Source organism: Gymnoscopelus microlampas, assembly GCF_963454915.1.
Source record: "Gymnoscopelus microlampas genome assembly, chromosome: 22".
Classification (NCBI taxonomy): Eukaryota; Metazoa; Chordata; class Actinopteri; order Myctophiformes; family Myctophidae; genus Gymnoscopelus; species Gymnoscopelus microlampas.
The window spans coordinates 15,337,213-15,364,254 of NC_139959.1; the positions used below are offsets into that span (position 1 = coordinate 15,337,213).

Genomic DNA, 27,042 nt, shown 5'->3' on the forward strand with positions numbered 1-27,042 from the left:
CCTGTAATCTGACCACTCTGAACAAAGGGACTGTTTTCTTCTCTGTGTTATGTCAAATATGTGTATTAGGTGTTGCATGAAGTGGTTCTCAAAGACCCCCAGGGGTCCTTGGGGGGGGGGGGGGCAGGGGGTTAAAAATTAGGTAATATAGCATAGCATCACAATAATTTTAACCACTTTATTAATATTCTTGACCAGAATATTATCGCGGCCAAATGCATATCAATTTGGGGGTCCTTGACATATATCTGCTGTTATTTTTTTTTTTAAATAGCAGATATAAAAAAATAGCTGATACAAGCTGGCAGTAACATCTGCTATTTTTGATTTCTTTATTTCTAATCTTGAAAGTATTGGAAAAAAGTTTCGTCCACCAACATTCACCTGAGATCACCTCCACTGACTGACTGACTGATTGACTGACTGACTGCATGAGGCTGGCTCACACAGGGATGAAGCCAAGTGTAAGGGGTCCGGGGTAGTGAGTGGGAGGGGGGTGGTCACTAGTCACACACTTTCCTATTTATTCCTATATTCCTGATATTTTCCTTAAGAAATATGAAGAGTGATCGGCTATTTTCACTATTTGAAATCAAAATAATTTAAAAAAAAGCAACGGTTTTGCACTTCCAAGGTTTCCACCCCGACATGCAGCAACGATATACGAGTGATAATGGCCCTGTTGAGAGAGTGACACAGAATACCTTGCTGAGTTGATCCCTCTGGTTGTGGCGGAGGCCTGTGGCAGTGATTCAGACCTGTGCTATGTTACTCTTTGTGTCAACACAACACAACCCGGTGAGACATGGATGCAGCTGCCACTGCAGCTAGGAACACTACCAAGGCTGCAGTGGAGAGGAAAAGTATACCTCAACTCATTTAACCCACATTATCAAAAGAAAAAGATTACCTGCTTTCTTTTGCTTTTTCAACAGCCAAATAATAAACGAAAATACCAAATTAAATAAAAAATACCAAATAAATCCAACAATTATACTCTTGTCGATGAGTCACAAAGAATATTAACACTATGACCCATCCCTCCTATTTATGCATTATGTAATTGCTCAAGACAAGCACGGCACTTGTGCGCTGTCTGAGCTTGTAGATCTGCTACAGTATTTAACCAAAGAAATCAAAAAATGACACAAATGCTTTCCCCGGTCTTAATGGGTTAATGGTATGCGCTCCGTGAATTAAAAGGATTTTCATTTCTAAAAAAGGGCCAATGTCGAGTATAACAGTATAACAGCAAACCAATATATCGGTCCAAACCTAATTTGAATGTCCTAACCTTTAGGTCCTAAAAGTTAGGACATCACACTGCAGTGTGTATGTGTGCATGAGTCATTCAAAATTCAGACATTCAGATATTTTTTTACACAAACGCAAAAGCTGAAAATAGCAGATCTACAAGCTCACACAACAAGTCATAGCGCGAGGCGTTATGAGCTTGAGCTCACTCCATGGGGCGGCAGTGGATCAGACGGTAGAGAGCGTCCGCTTGGGAAACGAAAGGTTCCCAGTTTGATCCAGAAGGCTCCCCCTGAGTTACTGTCTTTGAGCAATGCACTGAACCCCCAACTGCTCCCGGGGAGCAGGTTGGTGCCTTGCAGCATGGTGCATATGGTTTCCTCCTCCATTGGTGTGTGAACGTGTGTGTGAATGGGTGAATGTAATGCACATTGTAAAGTGCTTTGGATAAAAGCTCTATTAAAATGCACCATTTACTTGTAGATCAGATATTTTGGGTGATTGACATCGGCGCGTGACTGTGACATTTCTCCCTCACAAATGTAGTAATACAAGTACACACAAACACGTGCACGCACGCACGCACGCACGCACGCACGCACGCACACACACACACACACACACACACACACACACACACACACACACACACACACACACACACACACACACACACACACACACACACACACACACACACACACACACACACACACACACACACACACACACACACACACACACACACACACACACAACCATTATTAGTAGTGTTAACACTTCACATAATGAGGCCTGCAGGGAATTCTGGGAATCAATGAGTAGAAGCAGGAGCCACAGTTTGTGTTAAAAACACGACACGCTGTACAGTGACTTGATGTTTTGATACTTCTGAGTGAACACACAGGTCGAAGAGGGACTCACATTTTGGACTTTAACCACTAAGGTTGGGATACGGAACCGGAGGAACAGGATCCAGCATTGAGGAACCGGAATCGGTTGCATCACATTTGGAACCGTTTCTGGAACCGGTTTTATGTCAAAAGCTGGTATATGGACTTCACGTCTGCTATATTTACAAAAGCGGTGGTTCAGCAAAGTAACTAGTAAATAAAGTTGTCAAATACTTGTAGTGGAGTAAAAAGTACAATATTTGCCCCTGAGATGTAGTGGAGTACAAGTAAAAGTATTGAAAATTGGAAATACTGAAGGAAGTAAAATTACCTTTATTAATACAGTACTTGAGTAAATGTACTCAGTTACTTACTACACCACTGCTCATAACACAAACACAAAGCACAGTTTAAATGAAGGCGTATTATTAATTGCACAAAATAAGCCCTCCCAGTGTGTACGGACCTTAAGGCGACAGTAAATGCTGGTTTCCCACATGCTGTGCACAATCCTCTCCAGGTCGTATAAACATGACATTAAAGCTAACACTGTGCCTCTCTCTGCTAGGAAGGCCATGGGGGCTGTAACCATGGTAACCACGCTAACCATCTATGACACTTCAGCAAGCAGTCCAATAAGGCATGTGCCCTGTATTATTTACCAAACACACACACACACGCACACGCAGACGCACACGCACCCGCACACACACACACACACACACACACACACACACACACACACACACAGACGGACACACACACACACACACACACACACACACACACACACACACACACACGGACACACACACGGACACACACACGGACACACACACACACGGACACACACACGGACAAACACACAGACACACACACGGACACACACACGGACACACACACACACACACACACACACACAAACGCAGGTGACACTGTGGTGGAGGTGGAGGTGGTGTGACCTTTGCACAACTGCCCACATGCCTGCATGAGTGCACTCAAACACTTGGAACAAAAACATGACACTGCAGCATGGTAAACCAAATTAAATTGTCAAAATGTGGACAAGAATCTCTGTAACCGTGACCATAAAATAGAGCAAAGAACCAATGGGTTATACGAGAGCCCGCCTGGGAAGGCAGCGGTCCCTGGTTCAATTCCAGGCCTCAGCAATGTGTCGAAGTGTCAAACTGAGCAAGACACTTAACCCCTAACTGCTCCCTGAGCGCTACAACCAACGGCTGCTCCCTGCTAGGATGGGTAAAATGCAGAAGATGCAAATATACAGTGACAAAAACACCCCAAGGAGTGGGGACCAAATTATATATTATTATGTCAGCTTTTTATGTTTTTTTTCGCAAACGAATGCCCTACTTCATGGTACCAGAGTGTTCATTTTATGAAGATTTTAACAATATAAGCACTAACAAGTGACTAAATAATAACTACAGTGCATTGGCTCCAGAAAAATTGTGATATCGTACAAGGTTTCAATATGAGACAATATGAGAATACGTTTTTTTAAATATTTTTTTCTTGTCTGAAATAATGGCAATGGACAGATAAGTTAACAAAACACACACGTGTCTCATTTGACTACGAGGCTCAACATCCACCACTGAACCTGTGAGGAAAAGGTCACATCACATCTCCTGGCAACTACTGCAGCTCAACCAAGAGCGCTAATTACGGCCCGTACTCCCTCCCTCTGTCTCACTCACACTCACACACACACACACACACACACACACACACACACACACACACACCCACCCACACACACACACACAATGGTCTATATGGTCACAAAACCATCCATTTCCTTTTCAATACAATGGTAGAAGTACACTTCATTTCGGGCTGCAGCATCCCTGTGCTCTATACTACATTAAAATGCTAATTTAAAGACGTCATGAAATTTAAAAAAAATGTTTCCCATGCTTTTAGAATATATGTGGTCATAATGGAGACATAATTAACAATAGATGACTTCCGCATTTTGCGCGTCTTGTTGACATCTGTTCCTCTGGATTCATTCAATCTAAACGATGTCTAATCTACTACCTAATCTATTTATCCATCTAACTCTGTGTGCTTGCCTATCAATCATTAAATCCGGAGGAACATATGTCAACAAGATGCCTCGAAATGTGAAAGTAATCTGATGTTACATCAGCAGGTCTGAAAAGATACGCTGGAGTTAAACAAATCTGTCGTTCTTATTGAACAACTAAATATACTTCCCATCACTGGAGGCTGTGCGTCACAGCAGCAGCATGATCCAGAGGATTATCAAAGAGATGGCTATAGAGTTTTTTCGTCTAATTTCTCTTTTGGGTCTGGGGATAAAAAGTTTGGGAACCACTGTTATAGAGGCTATAGGAGCTGAGACCATTACTTGAAAGGAAAGGACATTCTAAACAATAATATTCTGTAAGGCTGATGATGCAGCCTGTGAATGATCCAAGCACCACAGAAGAAGAGTACACCCAGAAATCACGTGATCACAACAAAATAAATCTAGGCACCTTTCATGTTAAAGGATTTATAAAAGTCTATTTTTCTCGGCTTTCTGTTGTTTTTCTGCTGTTTTTCAGGGTCGCGACCGGACATTTTTCCCCCCCTATACTATGACACCCCTGTGCGTGTAATGAGCCGATCTCTGTGAGGACGGAGGTCACAGAGAATATTCCATTGATTATGGGGGCGGTGGTCTCAAAAACTAAGAGGAACTTAGTTCCTCTCAGTCCTGGATATAACCATTTTTCCCCCTACCAAATCCTAATGAAAATCAATTATGTATGTGATTACAGCCCGATGCTCTAATTGCCTGCCTGGAACCTCACATGGTGTATTAATAATGACACAATGAACCCAACAGAGAAAAAAGTGATAATGCCATAATCCATTCGCCGAACATCTGCGGCGAAAGCAGCCTAGCTAGCCAATCAGCAACCTTGAACAGATTTATCTCAGGGGCATGTTGGCATCCAGAGGTTAAAGACAACACACACACACACACACACACACACACACACATTAGGCGATTTTTTACCCAAAAGCCAAAAATAGGAGATCTACAAGTTCACAACACGTTGTGAGCTTGTAGATTGCCTATTTTTGGTGCTCGACATCGGCGCGCAGCTATGTATAATAGAAATCATATAATAAATCTAGAAGAATTTATTTTATCATAAAACAACCATTTCTCACAAGTCTATTTGCCAAATTCTACTATACCTCTGAGGACATTTGGCACTCATAAGACAAGTATAGTAATACCAATACACACATGCACGCACGCCCACAAGCACATGCACACAGTGTTATGAGATCAGCTTCAGACAGACAGGAATTACAGTGATAATGACCTTCAGTTGATTCTTACTGTACTGAACACGCAAGGTTATTTGAGCACTTTGAGCAATTCAATCACTCCCTTTAATGTCCATTAACGTTAGAAATATCGTTGCTGTCGGGTGGAAACCTCATATGTCCAAAACGGTTACTTTTCAGGATTCGAACGTGATGCGTTTTATGCTTGTAGATCTGCCCTTTGTGATACTTTTGCGTGACACTGTGGTATGATGAAGTAGGGCATTAATTTACGAGACAAAACCCCATAAAAAGTTAAAGTGTGGAGATAAGAGCAGTAACGATATATTAACCAGTGGTGAAGTAGCACTCTGATGACTCTTAAAGGGGAAATCCACCCATTTTCAATATTGATGAGTCATCATGTTGTAATTTGCAATGTTAAACCCACAATCAATCCTCCAGTTCAAGGCAACACAGAAAGGGGGGAACTTTTTTCTTATTTCCACACAACTCCTTTATGCTATATTAATGACATAGTTAAATATTGAAAATGGGTGGATTTCCCCTTTAAGTAAAAGTAGCCATACCTCAATGTACAAATACTTGGCCTGTATTCAAAATTGCACTTGAGTAATAGTGCAAAAGTATTGGCATCAAAATACACTTACAGTAACAAAGTAAAAGCAAGCATTCCCATTTTTCACAACGTGTCTGGAAAATAGCTAATCTACAAGCTCTCATTGTGAGCTTGGAGAGATGGTTAATGCATGTTTTGGTAATACCAATCTAAATCTGCGTATAACTAGTAACTAAATCTCCCAAATAATTGTATTGGAGTAAAAAGTACAATATTTGTCACTGAGATGTAGTTGAGTAGAAGTGTAAAATATAAAAAAATGGAAATGCCCATGTAAATTAAAAGAACAGTATTTGAGTAAATGTACTTGGTTACTTTCCACAACTCGTATCAACCCACCGTCAATGGTACAGTACAAGACATACTGTAAGATGTTGTTGAGATCTATTTTCACTGACTATATTAAAAAACATGCTGTGTGGGGGAACACAATCTAGAACCAACCAACCACAGCATTTCTCTTTTCATTTTTTTTCACTGTCCATGTGCATCTATTTACAGCCACAGTTAAACCACATGCTATGGATACTATTTTAAGGACTCAATGGTTTATTGAAAGCAGCGCTGGCACGTCTGGAACGGCTCAGGTAACTGCCTGTGTAACAGAGTTTAGTGGGTTCCAATTGCTCCTTAAGTAAGGGCATTTCTTATTGGGTAGTTGGCGGCACCTCATTGATTAACACCGGTGTCCATGTTAGAGCGGTGCCAGTCTAAATGCGATATGCCCAAGATGTGCTGGGGCTTGGATGTGTCACACCAAAAGAAGTGACTGACCAGGGTCTTGTGTGTATTCTTACCAGAATAAACTGTCAACAAAGAGAGAAGTGGTGTGGAACTTCATTAATCTACAACAGAACGCAGATTCAAAAGTTACACCTGCTCATACAGCTTAACGTACGCCATGTACTGTAGTTCTCAAACATATTAATGTCTTAAAAAAAAAGGAAATACAGTAAAAAAAATACAACAGAACTAAAAACAGAAATATCCCTCTTGTCATTAGTAATCCCAAGACTGCAGCTGTAAGATTAGCCTGTGGTTGGGTGTGACGCCACTGGGGACAGAGCTGAGTAGAAGAGACCCTGTGGCCTGGCCCTGTCTCTGGAGATGTCGTGGACGTGTTTTTTTAAAAACCTTTTATGGCATTAAGCACTTTAAGATTTCTTGTAAATGTAAAGTGCGTTATACATAAAATGTATTACATTTTTTAACCACATCAATCCCAGCGTCCATATTCATTTCTGCGGAGATCACCAAAAAAAGCAGATCTACAAGCTCAGTAGAAAAAAGTGGAGAAAGTACAGGTGTAAATAAGTCCAGTTCTCTAAAGACTAGAGTGTGTCTAGACGGTTATAAAATGTTAGGCGAAGCCACCAGGGGATTTCACATGATGATGCAACCAAACCTCTGGTGGACGGGAGACGCATGCGCACGCACGCATGCACGCCAGCGCATGTATCTGCTCCACACAAACAAGCATGCATCTGTGTTTTAGTAGCTTCTTGTCTTCTGTACATGTCTACCTGATGTGTGGATGTATTTTCTCGACCTGCATCCTACAAGACCACCGCTCTGCATTATTAAATGGATCGTGTGATGCTCTGCTCCTTGCCTCTTGCAGTGTATGTGTGTGTGTGTGTGTGTGTGTGTGTGTGTGTGTGTGTGTGTGTGTGTGTGTGTGTGTGTGTGTGTGTGTGTGTGTGTGTGTGTGTGTGTGTGTGCGCGCGCGCGTGCGTGTGCGTGTGCGTGCGTGTAGTAGTAGTATAAAGTATACAGTACATGATTTGAACATGCACAGGACATCATTATCCAACCTAAATGTATCCTTCATGTTCATGCCCAAAATGACTGGTTATCCGCACAGTTTTATAGTAATTGGTTGCAATTGTAGAAATATTAGGCCTTAAATGAAAAATAAATAAATATATATTATATGTATTGCCCCCTCCCACCCCGTTCATAAAATAAATGTAAATAAAATATAAAATATAGAAATAAATAATTAAGTGTTTGTAGCTGTTTGTAGTTTGTAGCTACAGTAAAATTCTCCCCGGAAGTGGAGGTTAGCGGTGTACATTGTGCAGGAAATTAATATATCTATTAATGTCTATAGGGCCCTGGGGCTCTGCTGTGACTGCAATGTCCCCTTTAAATTAAAATAAAACCCGACCACCTGGCATAATGACGCACCCCGGCAGCACTTCTCACAGGAGCATGCAGGAATAGGTACCATTCCCGGAGAGATTGTGAGTCACACTACAACAGTAGCTGGAGTCATGGCATGTCGGTGAAACACGATCCCGAGCCGAAACCACCTCCCGAGTCTCTCCCTCCCTCCCTCCCTCCATCCATCAACCAGCAGTGGTTCACACACACATATTACACACCAGTGGTTCTCAAAGTGGGGTACCGTGATTCTCAAGGACCCACCAGGGGTCCCTGAGGGGATTCTCGGGGGTCCCCAACTAAGTTAATATAGCCTCAAAATCAGTTCAACCACTTTAACTCTATATACATAGGCCTACATGTAGGCTATTTTCAAAACAAAACAAAAAAAGTTTTTGAAACATTTTAACAACGCAAATCTTGTATGGGGTTCCCTGTTAGGGATGGGTATCGTTAGGATTTTTACGAGTCCGGTTCCGGTTCCGGTTCTGCTTATCGGATCCGGTTCCTATCGGTTCCATATTTCGGTTCCAAAATGGTAAAAAAATAAGAGGTCAAATGTTTATTTAATAGAGATGCACCGAATGGAAAATTCTTGGTCGAAACGAATACCAAATACAGGAAACACTTGGCCGAAACCGAATAGCCGGAAATTATTCATTAAAAAAATATATATATACATTTTTTAAAAAGTTTTTTGTACCATTGCTGTCATGGCTGTACCTCTGTTGTAGAGCTACATGATTATGGCAAAACTTATCATAACTATAATGGGTCCATATTGAGATCAGTTATTTAAAACATTTATTTATTGTGTAGAATTATTGATTTACTATTGTATAGTAATAAAATACAATATGCCTCAAAACATTACCCTGCCATATTCAAGAAATTAAAACAAATATTGAATAGCCTACCAAAAGGCATTATAATGTCTGCAATTGCATTATTGCACACACAGCCAAAATGCATTAATAATATTAGGTCTGCCATTCCTTCCTTTTGAAGAAGTCACTTTCAGTTTCACACACACACACACACACACACACACACACACACACACACACACACACACACACACACACACACACACACACACACACACACACACAATCAAACAGAAGCGTTCACAGCTGGTGTTAATTATTTAGCCCTGCGCGAGTTCTTAACCAGCGCTGGTTTTCCAACTAACGTTACACCCTCTGACATGTGGATTCTAGTTTTCAAGTTGACAACAGCAAATCTTGGTTACAAAGTTTTCAGGGCAGGCTATTCCTTCCCTTACTACTTCAGTTCAGATGGTGGTGAGTGAGGGGAGGGGGGGGGGCGATGCGGGGAGGAATGAGGCTGGGCTGAGTGCGCCCGTAGAGAAGCAGCAGTGTCTACTCTTCCATACGGAGAGACGCTACTGATCTATACTTCTCCATACATAGGTGTTTTACCGGATTTGTGATTTTTGCTCAGATTGTGCTGTTTGTGTAGGACTTCTAACGCCTTTGTTTGAACGGCTTTTAGCGCATCTAGGAACCGATATGCAGAACCGAAATTACATATTTTGTTTGGGTACCCGGTACCGACAATTTCTTTATCGGTTCCGTACCGGAACCGTATTTCGGTACCCAACCCTATTCCCTGTCACAAAATATTTTCAAATGGGGGTCCGCGGCCAAATATACATTAAGTTGGGGGTCCTTGTCATGAAAACAAGTTTGAGAACACACTGTGTTACAGACAACCATCTCCCACAGGGTGTGTTTCTTTCTGCCCATAGGCATGGTCGGGAGCAAAAACATCATTACACTTGCAGTGCAATGCATGCAGTACTAGCAGTCAGTGAGTCTCACGGTTGGTTTGTTCCTGCACAACAACTGCTCCCAGTGCTGTCGTTATTAGGCGCCTGTTTTGCTGCCTCCATCACTCCATCATAACGCAAAGCTCCCTTGTTTTGGGCTTGGTGAGAAGAAATTGTTTCTCTCTGAGAGACTACTAAACTGACACCCGGGTTAACCCATTAAATCCGGGAACGCTTCTACAAATGTCTTCTAAATCCTAACAGTTTTCTGAAAACCGTATGTTGCTGTAATATCAGTGGTTCTCAAACTTTTTCATGTCAAGGATTTGTGGGGGGGGGTCCCAAATGACAGTGAAGTGACAATTTAAGACCTTTTTAATATAATACCTAAAAATAAAAGATAGAAAGACAAGAAAAACTACAAATCAAAAGTAATCAACAAAATGAAAAATGAAAATAGCCGATCTACAAGCTCACATGAGCTTGCACATCGGCTATTTTCACAATTTTTGCATTTGCGGAACCGAGTAAAGCGCCTAAACTCCTACATTCCAAGTGCTTATCAGAGTGCGGGGGTCCACAATTCAAATATGATTGTTTTGGGGGGTCGCGGCCTGAAAATGTTGAGAACCGATGGCGTAGCGGTACCCCTGTGTGTAGCATCAGCAGTATAGGAAGCCATCATGGTCTGAACCCTGCCACCTGTTCTTCCCTGCAACATCTCTCTCTCTCTCCATCCTTGAACCACAGAAAAGGCTGCAACAGCTGTCATAGAATGAGAAAGAAAACAGCCCACGCTCCTTGTTCTCCCGAGAAGTAGAAGAATCCTGTTCCTTTCACTTCTGACTCATCATCATCTCACTCACTCTCTCGCTTTATCTCGTTTTTTTCCCTCCCCCATTTCCTGTCTTCCCATGTCGATAAGATAACCTTTGTTAAAGGAGCACTTCACCCATTGTCCACCTATATTTACATCAGCGTTCCTCACTAATGCTCATTATAAGATGGCACCATTTCTGTCCACTCACTCTGTGTCTCAGAGGAGGGCTGTGGACAGTTCAGAAACGTGCCTACCAATGACATCATCGGTAGACAGGTTTGGTAATCATTATTTTTTTGTATTAATGCAAGAACAATGGATTCGGTTTCAGCAGTTTCTATTAGCTTGAAATCCCCATCGATGATGTCACTGGTAGGCAGGTTTATGAACTGTCCATAGTGTGAGTAGATGAAAATTGTGGCATCTTAAAATGAGCATTAGTGAGAACCAATTATATGAAGATATCATCTCTGTCGGGAAGAAACTGTTCAAAACTGTTACATTTCCGCATTCTAATTTAAAAGCAGCATAAGTAGCAGATCTACAAGCTCAAGACGCGTCGCTTCGCACTCACAGGTTCATGTTGTGACTTGTAAGCTTGCAGGTCAGCTATTTTCACCCTTCTACGTACAACTAAGTTTACAGGGTTTGAGTGGCTAAGTGTCACAGTGGTAGTGCGATCATTCAACCAAAAACACTGCATAGCTGGTGACGTGACGGTGTCGCGCGCCAAGAATAGCGGACCTACAAGCTCACAACGTGTCGCATCTTCCACCACACGTTGTGAGCTTGTAGGTCCGCTATTCTTAGCCATTCTGGAGCATAATTTAGGCTTTAGACTTATGACTAATAATCAAACGACGTCATGTGATTAGATTACTAAATTACTTTTGAGCTCATTTGAACACACAAGCATGATATGATACTATAAGCCTGCCTTTGATACACGTGCCGTTGCATGCTTAATTATTAATAGTTCCCCTGCGTGTTAATTGTGGAATCAGCCCAACCATTAAGATCTAGCGATATGGATATGGGAGGCACATGTCACTACTGTAAGTCTCTATATCTGAGAGAGTGAGAGAGAGAGAGAGAGAGAGAGAGAGAGAGAGAGAGAGAGAGAGAGAGAGAGAGAGAGAGAGAGAGAGAGAGAGAGAGAGAGAGAGAGAGAGAGAGAGAGAGAGAGAGAGAGAGAGAGAGAGAGGAGCTGGGATCGGAGACGCACAGGAGATAAATATAAAATATGGCAGGAGAGTCCGGGAGCCAACTCTGACTCGTGATGCCAAGTGCATGCCAACACACATACACATACACACACACACACACACACACACACACACACACACACACACACACAGGAGCCACGGCACGATTTCATGCGTCATCCGTCCGCTACTGTAAATCAGCCTCGTCCAAAAAGTGAACACACTTTACAACCAAAGTATGTGGCTCTCATGGACGGTCCCCCAGTCCCTCCCCAGCGTGACCAGAGCTTCGCACCAAAAAGAAACCGTGCCGAAACCCAGAGCCCAACCATTAGACACCAGCACCGGGACGACATCAACAACCAATGCACCCAAACACCTCTCTATTTGGAGCCCAAAGACATCGTGACCTAGATGAACCGGCGAGATAGATTACGACTCGGGAATCCTAGATGATGTATTGAGGGATGCTGGGATAATTTTATTCCAATGCTGAAGGGGGGGGGGGTCTAGAAGAACACTTTCCAGAAAAGGAGAAGGGGGGGGGCTGCAGTGGCTAAAGCAGGTGATAAACAAACACTCTGCAGAACACACAAAATCACACCCTATACCTTTGTATTACTATACTTGTAAGGACATTTTAGGACGGTAATTTTATGATTGCCATTTTTACAAATTTTGCTCCAACCCTAAAGCCGATCTACACGCTGTGAGCTTGTAGATCGGCTATTTTCGGTGCACGACGACACTGGCATGTAACAAAGTAGAAGTCAGACATTATGTGAGGACCAGGAATTCTCAAATTCGTTAGTAATATAGTCATGAAAGTACACGCACGTGTGCGAGCACACACACACACACACACACACACACACACACACAGTTACAGCTTCTCTGCTCTGCAGCCAGATGATAGTGAGACAGTAAGAGTACACTGAGGTCCTGTCTCATCTCTCACACACATACCTGTCTCAGCTGCTTACACACACACACACACACACACACACACACACACACACACACACACACACACACACACACACACACACACACACACACACACACACACACACACACACACACACACACACACACACGTTTGTATTACAATACTTGAGAGGACATCAACATCTTAGGACAGCGATAAATAAAATGGTGCTATTTTTGAGTTGTGAGCTTATACTGTAGATCTGCTATTTTCAGTGTGCGACACAGGTCGGGAATATAAGCATACATCGGGCATAATTCTAACCCCAACCCATAAACCTAACCTATCAATGCCTCACATTTGCTCCTCAGAAGTATAGTAATACAAGCATGTGCGCGCGCACGCGCACACACACACACACACACACACACACACACACACACACACACACACACACGCGCGCGCGCGAGCTGTGATAGTAGCAGAGAGATGGCGGGGGACCGTATCAGTGGTGTGGGTATATATTCCTGGCTGGTGCTGATAAGTCTCCTGCAGCCTTACCTTATTTAGTCTGTCCCTGCTGACACACGCCACCAGGATGGCACACACCACACGCACTCTCACTGCACGTACGTGCGTGTGTGTGTGTGTGCTGTGTGCTGTTTTTTTTTTTTTAAGCAGACAATTAATCACAAGTAACTAATACAACAAAGCGGTCTGCAATGTTCTAACACAAACAACAAGTTAAGAAAAAACAGAGGACAAGAAAAGAAGAAACAATCTTAGCCCAAAAGACATCAAAGAGATCAAATGGGACAAATATCACACACTCTCTCATTCAACCCAGGAAAAGGAAGAGGGGGAGGAAAAACAGGGGGGGGGGGCCGGGGGGGCGGGGACTCTACGCAATGTTAATTATTGAGCTCTTCTTCTGCAACAATAAGGGTGCCATTATGGTCCAATAATGGTTGCCATGTTTTGTGAAAAGACTTCAAGGACCCGCCAAAGCCGGGAGAACTTTATTCTCTCAGGTTTAATGCAATATAAGATTTCATGGATCCATGGGTTATGGGTGGGAGGGGATGGATGGATGTAGTGTGTTTCTGATGTGTGGATGGATGAGATGGATGGATGGATGGATGGAGAGAAAGGGAACTATAAATCAGTTGGTTTTGGCATGATAAGAAAAGTGCTATTGTCAATCTGTCTCACTCACCTTCTCCTTTGTGTGTGCATGCATGCGTGCGTGCGTTCGTGGGTGTGTGCGTGCGTGTGTGCGTGCGTGTGTAAGGGAGTGTATGTGCCGATATATTATGTACACATGCTAATATTTACTCACCTAGAGATCACTCAGTGCCCAGTACAGCCTGTCACCAACCAGCATGTTGATCCACACTTGTTGGTAACTAGATAGCGGAGAACCGCTTCCAATACTATGGTACCATGTTAGCATAATAACATTTCTTTCTACACATTTATTAACTTTTTTAAGGATTTTTCAATAGGTGCTTCCACAAGTCATTTTCAAACTGTGGCAATGTGGAAAAGACACACATAACACACCAGACAAAGAACCCTTCCCATGTCATAAATGTCTGCGTCATTGAATTGAATTGGAATAAAGATGTAGAATTAATGGAAGCACTTACCGAGCACTTACTTTTGAACTACACACACACACACACACACACACGTTTTTAAGATTCAGCACCTGGAAAAGAGACGTGTGTGTGCGCGCATGTGTGTCTTTGTGTATGTACTGTACACTGACTACCAATGACATAATCAGCAATATTTTGTCCTAGGCAAGCCAAGCGGCACATGCTGTTGTTAGAGAATAGCAGCCTAATAGAGTGGCTTTAAGGAGCCTGACCTCATTGTATATACTGTAATACTTGGAAGGGAATAGATACAGTACTACTGGGTAATAGGGTTTAATCTGGCAGAACTATGTTCATCAACACATTCTGTTGAGGAGAGGGTGAAAAGGACACTGAACCCCAACCTGTTCTTACAAGTGTCCTTGGGTAAAAGTGTTAGCTAAATGAGTAAATATAAATGCACTGTATTGACTGCAGTGGAAGTCAATACATCGCAATTGACTGCAGCTTGATGCTGCTAGCACTTCTCTCACCATATATTGACAACCGAGACACGTGTATACTCCCCACACCCTCCCAATGTTGATCCTATCTTAAACACTTAAACCCTATATACTTTGTGGTACGTCCAATAGCGAAAACAGCTGATCAGCTGTGCTTGTATTATAGATCTGCTATTTTTGCCAAACGTTCCCCTAATTTCGCAGACAGTTGCATTATAGTCTACAAGCTGCAAGCTCACAACGTGTCACATCGTGCCATGTTGTGAGCTTGTAGATCGACTATTTTCACTAGTTTGGGTACTGCGGGCCGGGGAGACATCGAATTTCTCTTTTGGGTTCTCGAGCTAAAAAGCTTGGGAACCACTGCTATAGACTACATAGCTAAAGATTGGACAGGGATGCCATATTCATGATTGGTCATGTCTTGTCATTTGACAGCAAACAGCAACTATAGCCAGATTCCAGCCCATAGTACCTACCATCCTTAGAGCAGGGCAAACCGTAGTGCAAGGAATCAACAGCAGCACACTCACTGACACGGCTGAGACTTCAGTAGAATGAGAGGGCAGAGTGAGGAAAGGAGCAACCAGCCAGCTCTACTCTCTCTTATCTCTGTATTACACAGCTAGGTCCCTGACGTACAAACACGCCCAAACAACACACACTGATCCCCTCCTTACCTCAAACAAGCAAGCACACACAATCTACTATTCATACCCTGACAGTTGCATAATATAGTTGATGTGTGTGGATGTGATAAGGCTAACAAAATAAATATGAATGACACACACACACACGCAGGCGCACACGTGCGCGCACACACACACACACACACACACACACACACACACACACACACACACACACACACACACACACACACACACACACACACACACACACACACACACACACACACACACACACACACACACACACACACAGAGAGAGAGCTTGGCACCAAAGAGAAGTGCTCAGAAGTGCAGTTCTCTTTGGTGCCAAGCTCTCTCTCTCTGTGTGTGTGTGTGTGTGTGTGTGTGTGTGTGTGTGTGTGTGTGTGTGTGTGTGTGTGTGTGTGTGTGTGTGTGTGTGTGTGTGTGTGTGTGTGTGTGTGTGTGTGTGTGTGTGTGTGTGTGTGTGTGTGTACACATGCGTACTTCTGAGCACCAAGCTGTTCCCTCTATTGATTGGCTGATGAATGAGATTGAGGTTGGCTGTTCCACCCCAGAGACTGATGGGGTGGATGGCTCCTCCGCTGGCCCAAAGGGGCTGACGAAGGCTCTGACGTAAACACTCCCTCTCCTTTGTTCTGCCATCCTTTCATTTCTGTCCATCTACACCAGTGTTTCACAACCTATGGTCCAAGGGCCCACTGGGGGACCGCAAGAGTATTGTAAGTGGCCCCCCAAATAATTGGCAAAACACTACAATTTTAATGATAATAGAGTAGGGGGGGGCGGGGCATTAATTTACGAAAAAGCACAAAAAGTTGAAATATGGAGATACAAGGTGATATATGTATATATGTATATATAATATTAAGAAAACAGCATGGTATTTTTTCATTAAAACCTTGAAAATGTTGTTTTCATAGTGATACTGATAACTAGGAATTTATGTTACGGTGGTTCCATTGATCCAAGCAGGAACACAATCGATTGATTGTGTTCCCACACCAGGAACATCACCACACTATCCTTTTTACCATTAAGAGAAACATGGTTAGAGTTCCCTCTTTCTCTCTCAGGCCGACACAGAGAGGCTAACGCATGCTTTTATCACTAGCAGGTTAGACTACTGTAATGCTCTCCTGTCTGGTCTGCCCAAAAAAGAAAAATGTAAAGCCCCTCCACTGGTTGCCTGTTAGTTGGTAATTGATTTTAAGGTCTTATATTGATTTTTAAACCACTAAATGGAAATGTATCCAGCAATTTATCTGCAATACTTTTTAGGTATGGGCCTGGTAGAGCTCTCAGGTCCTCTGGCACTGTTCCAGATGCTCAAACAAAAAGGCACAGAGAAGCAGCCGTCATTATGGTCTTACTCCTAGCATGGAACAGCCTGCGGCTCTCTGAATCCGTGGACATTTTTTAAAAGAAATCTTGTTATTATCCTTTTTAAAATGTTTTTTCTTCTATCTTCAGTGAATTGCGTTGCACATGTTGTATGAAATGTGCTATATAAATAGTTTATAAAAAGTTTGATTGATTGATTAATTGATTGATTGATTGATTGATATAAACATGCTCTGAAAATGCACACAGACCACCCATCTAACCACTTAACACAGCAGCCAATAAACCACTGGTTGAGAACCACATCAATGTGCTAAAAGTCTTCCCGGAAAAAAAAACCTCCGGCTCAGCAAATTCACCACACCCTCCTCCACCCAACTCAATCAAGCCTCCACTGTCTTGGCACTTGACAGCCCCCCCCCACCCCGCTCCCCCCACCCCTCTCTCTGTGACTCCTCTTCCCCGGTCTCCTCTCTCTACCCTCATTCTGTCTGGATACACTACGGCCGTTCTAGGTCAAAGACAGCGAGTCACGTGACTCAAATTGGATCGATGGAAGCCGCATCCTTTTGCCATGCCACTCATAATGATAGCCGCATAATCCGCTGACACACACACACACACACACACACACACACACACACACACACACACACACACACACACGACCGTCTCAGTCTGCCATCCTGCTTGTACATAATACTGTACATCCTCACTCATCCCTTAACTCTCAATACTTCATCCGGTGTCTCTTACCAAAAATAACCGTTCTTTTTCTGAAAGCGACACTGTCATTAGCCTCGCCCTTGGAAAAACAAAACAAACAAAACAAAACAAAAACTGTCATTTCATTCTTGTCTGGACTCTGGAAGAGCTTGTTTTGAGAGGCATGTACCAGCATGTAATTTGATCAGCCACTACAGTACCAGCGACCTTGTTTGCTGCCATAAACACATTGTACCGCTCCTAATGCTTTTGCTGGGGGATTGTTTCAGCACTATATGCATTATGTCATGGGGGTTCTATTCTCTTCCGTAAACCACTGTATAGCCAGGAGAGATAAGCCTGCTCTTTGTTTTTGTACATTATACATACTGAACATCGTCACATTCATTTAATCTCTCTTAATGGTCTCGTTCACATTGGCCATGCTGTAATTAAGATAGACAGACAGACAGACAGACAGACAGACAGACAGACAGACAGACAGACAGACAGACAGACAGACAGACCCGCAAACATATAATATCATTACTTCTTCCAATAAGAAGCAAACATTATGCTGCGGTTTTAGTCTAAAGCCTGTTAAACCTCTTTATATAATCATAGCAATTTTATACCAGTGATGAAAAGTGCAGAACAAAGCGTTCTCTATTGCTGTATCAGTCAGTGGCCATTGGCATTATGATATGGAGCTCATATGGTCTTCTATTATTACATTAACCACATGAACCACATGAACCCTATTGACCCGTTTCCGGGCATGGCATAATACAAACATTGAGCCTAAAACAGGCAAACATTCGGCAAAAATGGCCGATCGCAAGCTCACAATGGGTCACAAAGTGACCAGTTGTGAGCTTGCAGATCAGCTATTTTTGCTGAAGAGATTTGGCGTAGAGAGTGAAAAGGGAGTTGTGTGAGCTTGTAGTTTGGCTATTTTTGCTTAATAAAACAATTAGGAAAAAAGTCAAAGTAGAAACATATCCCCAAAAAGCGATCATTTTTTTCAATAAAAATCCACAACGATTAAATCGATTAGTCTGATTAACTGTTGCACCCCTACAATTGTATTCACCACCCCCCCATCGTGTGTACGTGGAAAAGAGAGTGTGGGGTGGTCCCATGTGTGTCCAGGTGCTTGCACACTTGCACGTGCATGTGCACATATGCAGGTGAAAAAAGTGGGAATGATAAATCGCTCCACAAAAGCCTTTTTCATGGCCTGTACACAACCTGTCACTCTTCTCTGTATAAATTCCCTCACTGCAATGAAACCAGAAGACATCAAAGCGACGGCGCGTGCCCTAAACCGCGTCCCCATGGGGGGGGGGCGGCTTTAAACTAAAAGGTCACGTCTCCCCCCCACCTGTTAAAGAGCAGATGCCACATCAGAGCAGCATTTGGCGCCAGGGACAGGTAGCATTATCGGGGACTCGAGAGACACACTTGAGCTTGAGCACAGGTACAGCTAATGTACTATTTCATACACACACAAACATACGGACATAAAACACAAAACAAAACACGTGCGCACGCACACACAAACACGTTTTTATGAACGCTGATCTTATGAATGCCATCTCTATTCTTTTTAACCATAACCCTAAAGACAAAAATATCAGATATTATTTTCAATGCTATTTTCGGCGCGTGTCACTGACCCGCAACTAAGAATAAATCAGACGTATCGCATAACCCCAACCCCTAACCTCTAAATGCCTAATCCTTACCCTATTTCCAACCTCAATCTATTCCTAATTGTAAATCTGACTCTAAAACTCTTTCAAATCCTTAATCTTCTTAGGACCAGTAAAATGGTCCTCAAAATGTCTATTTCTCAAATTCAACTATTCTTGTTGGCCCTCACAAGTATAGTAATAAACGCACGCACGCGCGCGCGCACGCACGCACGCACGCACGCACGCACGCACGCACGCACGCACGCACGCACGCACGCACGCACGCACGCACGCACGCACGCACGCACACACACACACACACACACACACACACACACACACACACACACACACACACACACACACACACACACACACACACACACGCACAAGATGCGTGACTCCACTCCACGAAAATATGGGCAGAGAATAGCAACAGAGTTCTTTTCCTAGGCGGAACAAGAGGCAATAAAGAGCAACACAAAGGCCTTGACTGTGGATGATGAATCAAATGTCGGAGCCACTGTCATGGGACTCCACTTAAAGAAGACTGTGCGTTCAATCAGACCTGATGCTTAACTATCTGACCCACCTTTGTCTGTCTGTCTGACTGGTTGGCATGAGTTTCTACTTGAAGTGCCAACGTCAAATGCCTGACACTATTGGCCATGTAGAGCAGCCATTCCCAACCTGTGGGCCGGGGACCACTATAGGGCCGTGAGGATATAATGTAAAAAAAAAAAATCACTGTATTAGGGGAGATTATGCTACTTCCTGGACTACAATCAATTGGTTGAATATTAAAATAAACTGAAAATGCACATGGCCCCACCCCTCTGACAACTCTCTATCCCTCTGACAAGATCTTCAAGTGGACCCTGACCCAGAAAAGGTTGGGAACCACTGCAGTACAATGAGGAGGGAGATACAAGCTGATGTGTTTTTGAGACATGGAAAACAAATGGTAGGTGTGTTTGGTAAGATTCTCTCACACACACACACGCACACACACACACACACACACACACACACACACACACACACACACACACACACACACACACACACACACACACACACACACACACACACACACACACACACACACACACACACACACACACACACTAGGAGCGAGACGCACATAAACACCCTCATTACCTGGAAGCTGCTATTTCCACTTTGCTCCTGGCGATGGCTGCAGCCCTCTGCGCTCCCTCCACGGCACGGTCCACCTTCTCTTTGGTTTTGGGGTTTTTCAGTGGAATCAACTGCTTCCTAATTCCACGCACCAGCACATTATTCTTATACTTCCCTTCCTCCCTGGTGCCCTCGGGGAAAACAGTGCACCCGTAACCGTGGCGCTTGTTGTTGAGCCACTCCCCCTCGTACTTCATCCCGTTGGATCGCTCCGACACGCCAAATCCATTGCGCTTGTCGTTCTTCCACTCGCCCATGTAGGCCTCGGTGGTGGTGGCGTCCACGTGGTCCTCCATGGGCATCTCCTCGTCCGGCAGCTCCCCGTCGCCCAGGGACACGGTGGAGTTGGCGTCGCTGGAGCTGATGCGGCTCATGGTGGCGTCGCTGCGCGCCGAGCTGCGCTTGCTGGAGATGGAGGTCCGCGAGTCCGACTTGCGCAGCTGCCGCAGGCTCCCGAAGAGCGAGCCGCGGCGGAACAGGCCCTTCTTCTTGCCGGCGCCCGCCTCGCTGTCCGAGTGGAAGTTGAGGACAAAGCCGCCGCGGCCGCCGACGGGGTTGTCGGTGGGGCAGGACAGGTCCTGGAGCACGTTGCCGTTGCTCTGCTCGGACCGCAGCGAGGCCAGGGAGGTGCGCAGCGGGGAGCGGATGACCGTGGCCATGCCGTACGGTACGCTCTGACGCACGCCGTAGCCATGTCGCATTCCGCCCATCCACTGGCCTTGGTAGGTACCTGGGAGGGGGAGGGGGAAAGGCAGATGTGGATCAATGGATCACAGTACATAATCAGAAACAAACATAATCCCATCTGGGATGACATAGATTATAGATGCATATCTATAAACTGTAATAATTATAATAAAATCATAGCACATGCCATACTGTGAACTGCAACCATGAATGCCAATTTATGTTGACTTTTCATCCTTTTTCCAGGTCTTGAATATTGGATTATGGAAAAAGATCTTTGTTCTCTGGTGTGTAGTAGTTATACAGCACTGAAGCACTTGAAATGGCCTATACTTTACGTTTTGTTTTCTTCTTTTCAATTACGGTAATTGTCCTTTCCTGGAAAATATTGGTCGATAATGTGCAACAGAGCCATTACGTGAGTATAGATCATTCTGTTCCTGATTGAAATTATTGATTTGATTATAAGACACCGGACCACAGATCTAAATGAAATATCAATTCCAATGAACCAGGAGCTCACAGAGACTTAGCATGCAGAGATGACTACCCTGCCTTTGATCCTGCACAATATTAACATCTTGTAAAATTAACAGGCTGAATGTTTCTTTGTTCAGTCTTGGGTTCTCCTTGTCATTGATGTATCTTTAATAAACTGTGATCTATTCTAGAGCAGTGGTTCCAACCTTTTCTGGATCAGGGCCCACTTGAAAATCTCAAAAGCATTTGCCCTGTGCATTTTCAGAGCGTTTATTTCAATGCTCAATCAATCGATTGTGCTCCAGGGGGATCAATGAAACTATCTGTATTGCAGTGAAAACTTTTCTTTAAGGGTTTAAAGAAATAAAAATACCATAACATTTTTTTATACATTCATTGTTTAATATTATCATTAAAATCATAGTATTTCGCCAATTATTTGGGGGAGCTACTTGCAATATCTTCACGGCCCAACGGTGGGCCCTAGCTGGCCCACAGCTTGGGAATCACTGATCTAGAGTTGAGAGATGAGAACATGGTGTGTGATGAATATATACTGAAGGAATGTTCAAGGAGTGCCAATGCAGGGATGCTGAGCATCTCCCACTGATGAAACATCATCTTCTAGGCCGCTTTTCAGCGGCTGGAACTCCCAACACAACTATCTCAATCACAGAGATTTGATTAGGATGGTTCATACTTGACGATCCCTGCCAATTCAAGTGAATCACTCAGCCGATGGGCTTATTTTTGTGTGGCACAAATCACACACACACACACACACACACACACACCGCGGACAGTAGACATATTCATCACCCACCGTTCGTCTCTGATGTGGAGGAATTGCTATGAGTCGCATAATGAGTGGAATATTTCATGAATCCCATTTGGTTCTGCCCTTACAGGTCAATTTGGGTAATTTCTTTACACACCGAGTCACCGAGTTAAATGAACACAGAGCATGTGTGTGCTGCAGTGCGTGCTGAGGCTGGTTAATCCAACATTTTCAAATTGCACGGACCAATAAACAGTGCAATATTAAGCCACTCGTCCATCAGATTAGCAGGGTAAAAACGACACAGCTTGGTTTGGACACATACTGATCTGATAGATAGATAGTTTGCCCAAAGCCTGAGATTAAAAGGCTGGCGCTGCTGTGCCTCTGTTTTTTCACCCCACAGCTCAGGTTATCAGGATCATGTGACACTGGGGTCAGGCAGACAGATGTTCACTAGATCCGGTTCACAGATCAGATTGTTTGCTAACTCACATCCCTCTCTACCCCAGTCATCATAGGGATTTCTTTTTACCACACAACTGTGTGTATATATATTTATATATGTACAGCATACAGCTGCTGTTGGGCAGAAACCTCTTATCTTCATAATTTAACTTTTTGTGGGTTTTGAGCTTGTCGATCTGCTATTTTTGAATTTGAATCCTGAAAAATAACAGTTTTGGACATTTAACAAAGATGTCAAGTCGGTATGAATAACCATTCATCCAATCTAGAAACATCTAGAAATTACATCATTAATCTGTTCAGATATCACAACTAAATATGTATCACAAATAAAGGGGGATTACACTGTGGACTGACAGAATAGCTTGCGAAACCAATTGTTTTGGACAGCACTGATCATAGGGCGTTAGTGCCGTGTGGGATAAGAGTTATTATATCCCATATCACACCTCTCTAATCTGTGCGAATCTGTGAACAATCTAATCTGCGAACACACTAATCTGTGAACAACACTCAATTAATTACTGAGATCAGGGGTCAGAGAGCTGCTTCAACCACCACGACCTCCTCTCACACTCAGCACCAGCGGGAGCCTGTCAACACTTTGGTGTGACTTGACTTTTGGGTCAATGAATGTAAATGAGTATAACATTAGCTTCTTCTTTTTTTCCTTTTCTTTTACAACTACTGAGGTAGATTCGCGAGGATGTTTTGATGTGGATTCACATGTGAAAATGCCTGAGGGGATAGGTGATAGTCTGACTGTAAATTAGCTCAAACTGTCTGAGCACTTTAGCCCTGATTTGCTCTGATTGTCAAACTCCCTGTTTAGTCGGGGCATGGTGACACTGAGCCGGTGAGAGGGGTGGCTCTGTCACCCACCCATGAGCAAGAATTAGAAATCAATAAGGCCTACAGTATTTACTAAATGGAAGTGACTGGCCTGGAATAAGACATAACTTTGTCTTGTAAAGCAATGGTTCTCAAACCTTTTCATGTCAAGGACCCCAAATGAATACGTATTTGACCGCAGACCCCATTTTAAAATATTTTGAGCAAGGGAAACCCATACACAAAGATATGTGTTGTTAAAATGTTTTTAAAAAATAACAAAAATGTTCCATGATCTACAAGAGCTTGTAGATCTGTTAATTTCCAATAGCCAATGATGTAAGGTTAAAGTTATTAAACTGATTTCAATGCAATATTAATAGACTATTAACCAATGTAGCTGGGGGTCCCCGGACCCCACTTTGAGAACCACTGTTGTAAAAAAAATCCAATAAGTTAATATATCATAAGAGCGACAATTCACAGATATTGTGGATGGTTTCAGGAGATTATAGCCTATGCTTGATGCGTGGTGGTGGTGCGCAGTGCGCAATAAAACACACCAACCAACCCCAAACCTTATGGGATGGATGGAAGATCCATGCACTGATTCAACTGGAGGAGCATCCTCACGCAAATGCATAACAGCTCATCAGACGATGCCATTGAAGAGACAACCGTCTGTGAAGTATCTAAGTACATTTACTCACAATGCGATGCGACGCATTGTGAGCTTGTGTATCTGCTATTTTGAATACATTTATTATCCATTTGAAAAATTGTGAAATGGGACATTCTGCCTAACAAGTACTTTCTACTTTTGGTACTTTAAGTACATTTGGATACCGACACTTTTGTACTTTTACTCAAGTGAATTTTTAATTCCAGACTTTTACTTGTAAGTATTTCATTTCTACATTGCAGTATTGATACTTTTACTTAAGTAAAAAATGTGAGTACTTTCTCCACCACTGCTGTTGTAGCCTACAGTACTACAGCATCATCATGATGATGTAGCAACAGACAGGTATACATTATTATATTATAAAACATACATTAACCACTTTAGCCCTATCTTATACCTGAGCTATTTGAAAATGTCCAATCTACAAGCTTACAACGCGTCGCAATGCTGCGCATTGTGAGCTTGTTAGATCTGCTATTCCGAAACATTTTAGTACTTTTACTTTTGGTACTTTAAGTATATAAGGGGGCGACTCCCAGCCATACCACCATCGCCATAGGTCTCAATCCCATACCCATCCTGCAGTCCGTTAAGTACATTTTGATTGAGTATTTCCACATTGCAGTAGTGATACTTTTACTTAAGTAAAAAATGTGAGTACTTTTTCCACCACTGATGTTGTGTAGCCTACAGCATCATGATGATGATGTAGCTAGTAGCTACAGACTCTTTTACAGGGGGGGGGGGTCTCTCTCTCTTACCACCACCATTGCCATAGGCTGTGAGCTTGTACATCTGCTATTTTCAAACATTTTAGTACTTTTGCTTTTGGTACTTTAAGTATATTTTGATGCCAATACTTTTTGTACTTTTACTCAAGTAACATATTGAAACACGGGCTTTTACTTGAGTATTTCCATATTGTGGTATTGCTACTTTTACTTGAGTAAAATATCTGACAGTACTTTTTCCACCACTGCAAATGCATAACAGCTCATCATCAGACGATGCCATTGAAGAGACAACCGTCTATTGTACACACACAGTACACATATAATCATGATGTCTGTATAGCAACAGACTCTTGTACAACGGGAGGGTCTCTCTCTCTCTTACCACCATCTCCATAGGTCTCGATCCCATACCCATCCTGCAGTCCGTTACTCCAGGTCCCGTCGTATCTGGCCGGCGTGTTGTGGCTCTGTCGGACCCCGTACCGGCCTTTGAACCCGTGGCTCCACTCGCCGCGGTAGGTCCACTTTCCCTTGGTCTCCACGCCGAGCCCGTGCCTCTTCCCCTGGGACCAGTAGCCCTGGTAGGTGTTGCCGCTGGGCCAGGTGTACACCCCGACTATCTCGAACCCGTGCGACCAGGACCCGGCGTACTCGCCCTGGCCCTTGGGTCCGGTGCAGATGCCGTGTCCGTGGGCTTTGCCATCCTCCCACCCGCCGCAGTAAGTGCCGCCGTCGTCGAAGTCGAACCGTCCGCCCGTCATTCAGAATGGGGCTTTAAAAAAATAAAAAAATAAAAAAAATCATTTAAATTGAAATAAAAAAATAAAATAAAAAAAATTAAAATTAAAAAAAATAAAGCAGTGCACTTGCTGTGTTCCCCCCGTCGCCACCGAGGAGGGATCCAGGTCGGATGATGATGGTGAAGAAAGGATGATGAGCCCAAAAAGATGACTCTGTTTTACACAAGTAAAAATAAAAATAAATAAAACAAAGGACGGTAAGATGATGAGCAACAATGAGCTTAGTGGTTCCAGACACTGATATTATGCAACAGAAAAGGCATGAGTATTGTTATTATGTGAAGACTGTGCAAAGGTATGAATGGGAGGCCGTCATTTACCGGAGGCTGCACGCTGTTTTTCGGCCGTTGGTCTGTCCGTCTCCCCCTCCTCTCACCCACTGGTCACACACACATACACACACACACGCGCACACACTGATCTCACACACACATACACACTGATCTCCCCCTCCTCTCACCCACTGGTCACACAGGGAGAGAGAGAGACGCGTCGAGTGGCTGCTGGATAGAACACACACCGCCACTCGCAGCGTCATGCAAGTGGAACCTCCCACCAGTGACAGTCCATGGTGGATAGGATACTAGTAACCAAGTAGCAACATTTACTCGAGTAGGCCTACTGTACTTAAGTAAACTACATTTTTTGGAGTATTATTGTCTCCGCCAGGCCGAAGGCGTGGCTGAGACACTTGTCCGTCCGTCCGTCCGTGTATACGTCTGTCTGCAAGCGGCTAATCTCCTGCGCCGTTGGTCCGATGGCAGCGAAACTGTGCATACACACTCCCTGGATGCCAGAGCAGAACCCCTGCTCCCAATTATTCAGATCGACCTGTTATAGCGCCA

The 27,042-nt window shown here is 43.5% G+C and overlaps 1 protein-coding gene across 4 annotated transcripts in view; it reads right to left on the reverse strand.

The window, feature by feature from the left end:
• jph1a (junctophilin 1a) overlaps nt 1-26,703 on the reverse strand; it is a 58,856-nt gene extending 32,153 nt beyond the window's left edge. For 2 of the 4 annotated variants that reach the window (XM_084048632.1, XM_084048630.1), the window contains exons 1-3: nt 26,518-26,703; nt 25,780-26,350; nt 20,696-21,464 (exon numbers count right to left, since the gene is read on the reverse strand). In XM_084048632.1, the coding sequence (XP_083904758.1) occupies nt 20,696-21,464; nt 25,780-26,158 (1,148 nt within the window). In that variant the 5' untranslated portion in view covers nt 26,159-26,350; nt 26,518-26,703. The remainder of the gene's footprint in view (nt 1-20,695; nt 21,465-25,779; nt 26,351-26,517) is intronic. The other 2 variants (XM_084048629.1, XM_084048631.1) reach the window with 2 other exon arrangements.
• Nucleotides 26,704-27,042: the final 339 nt, after the last annotated feature.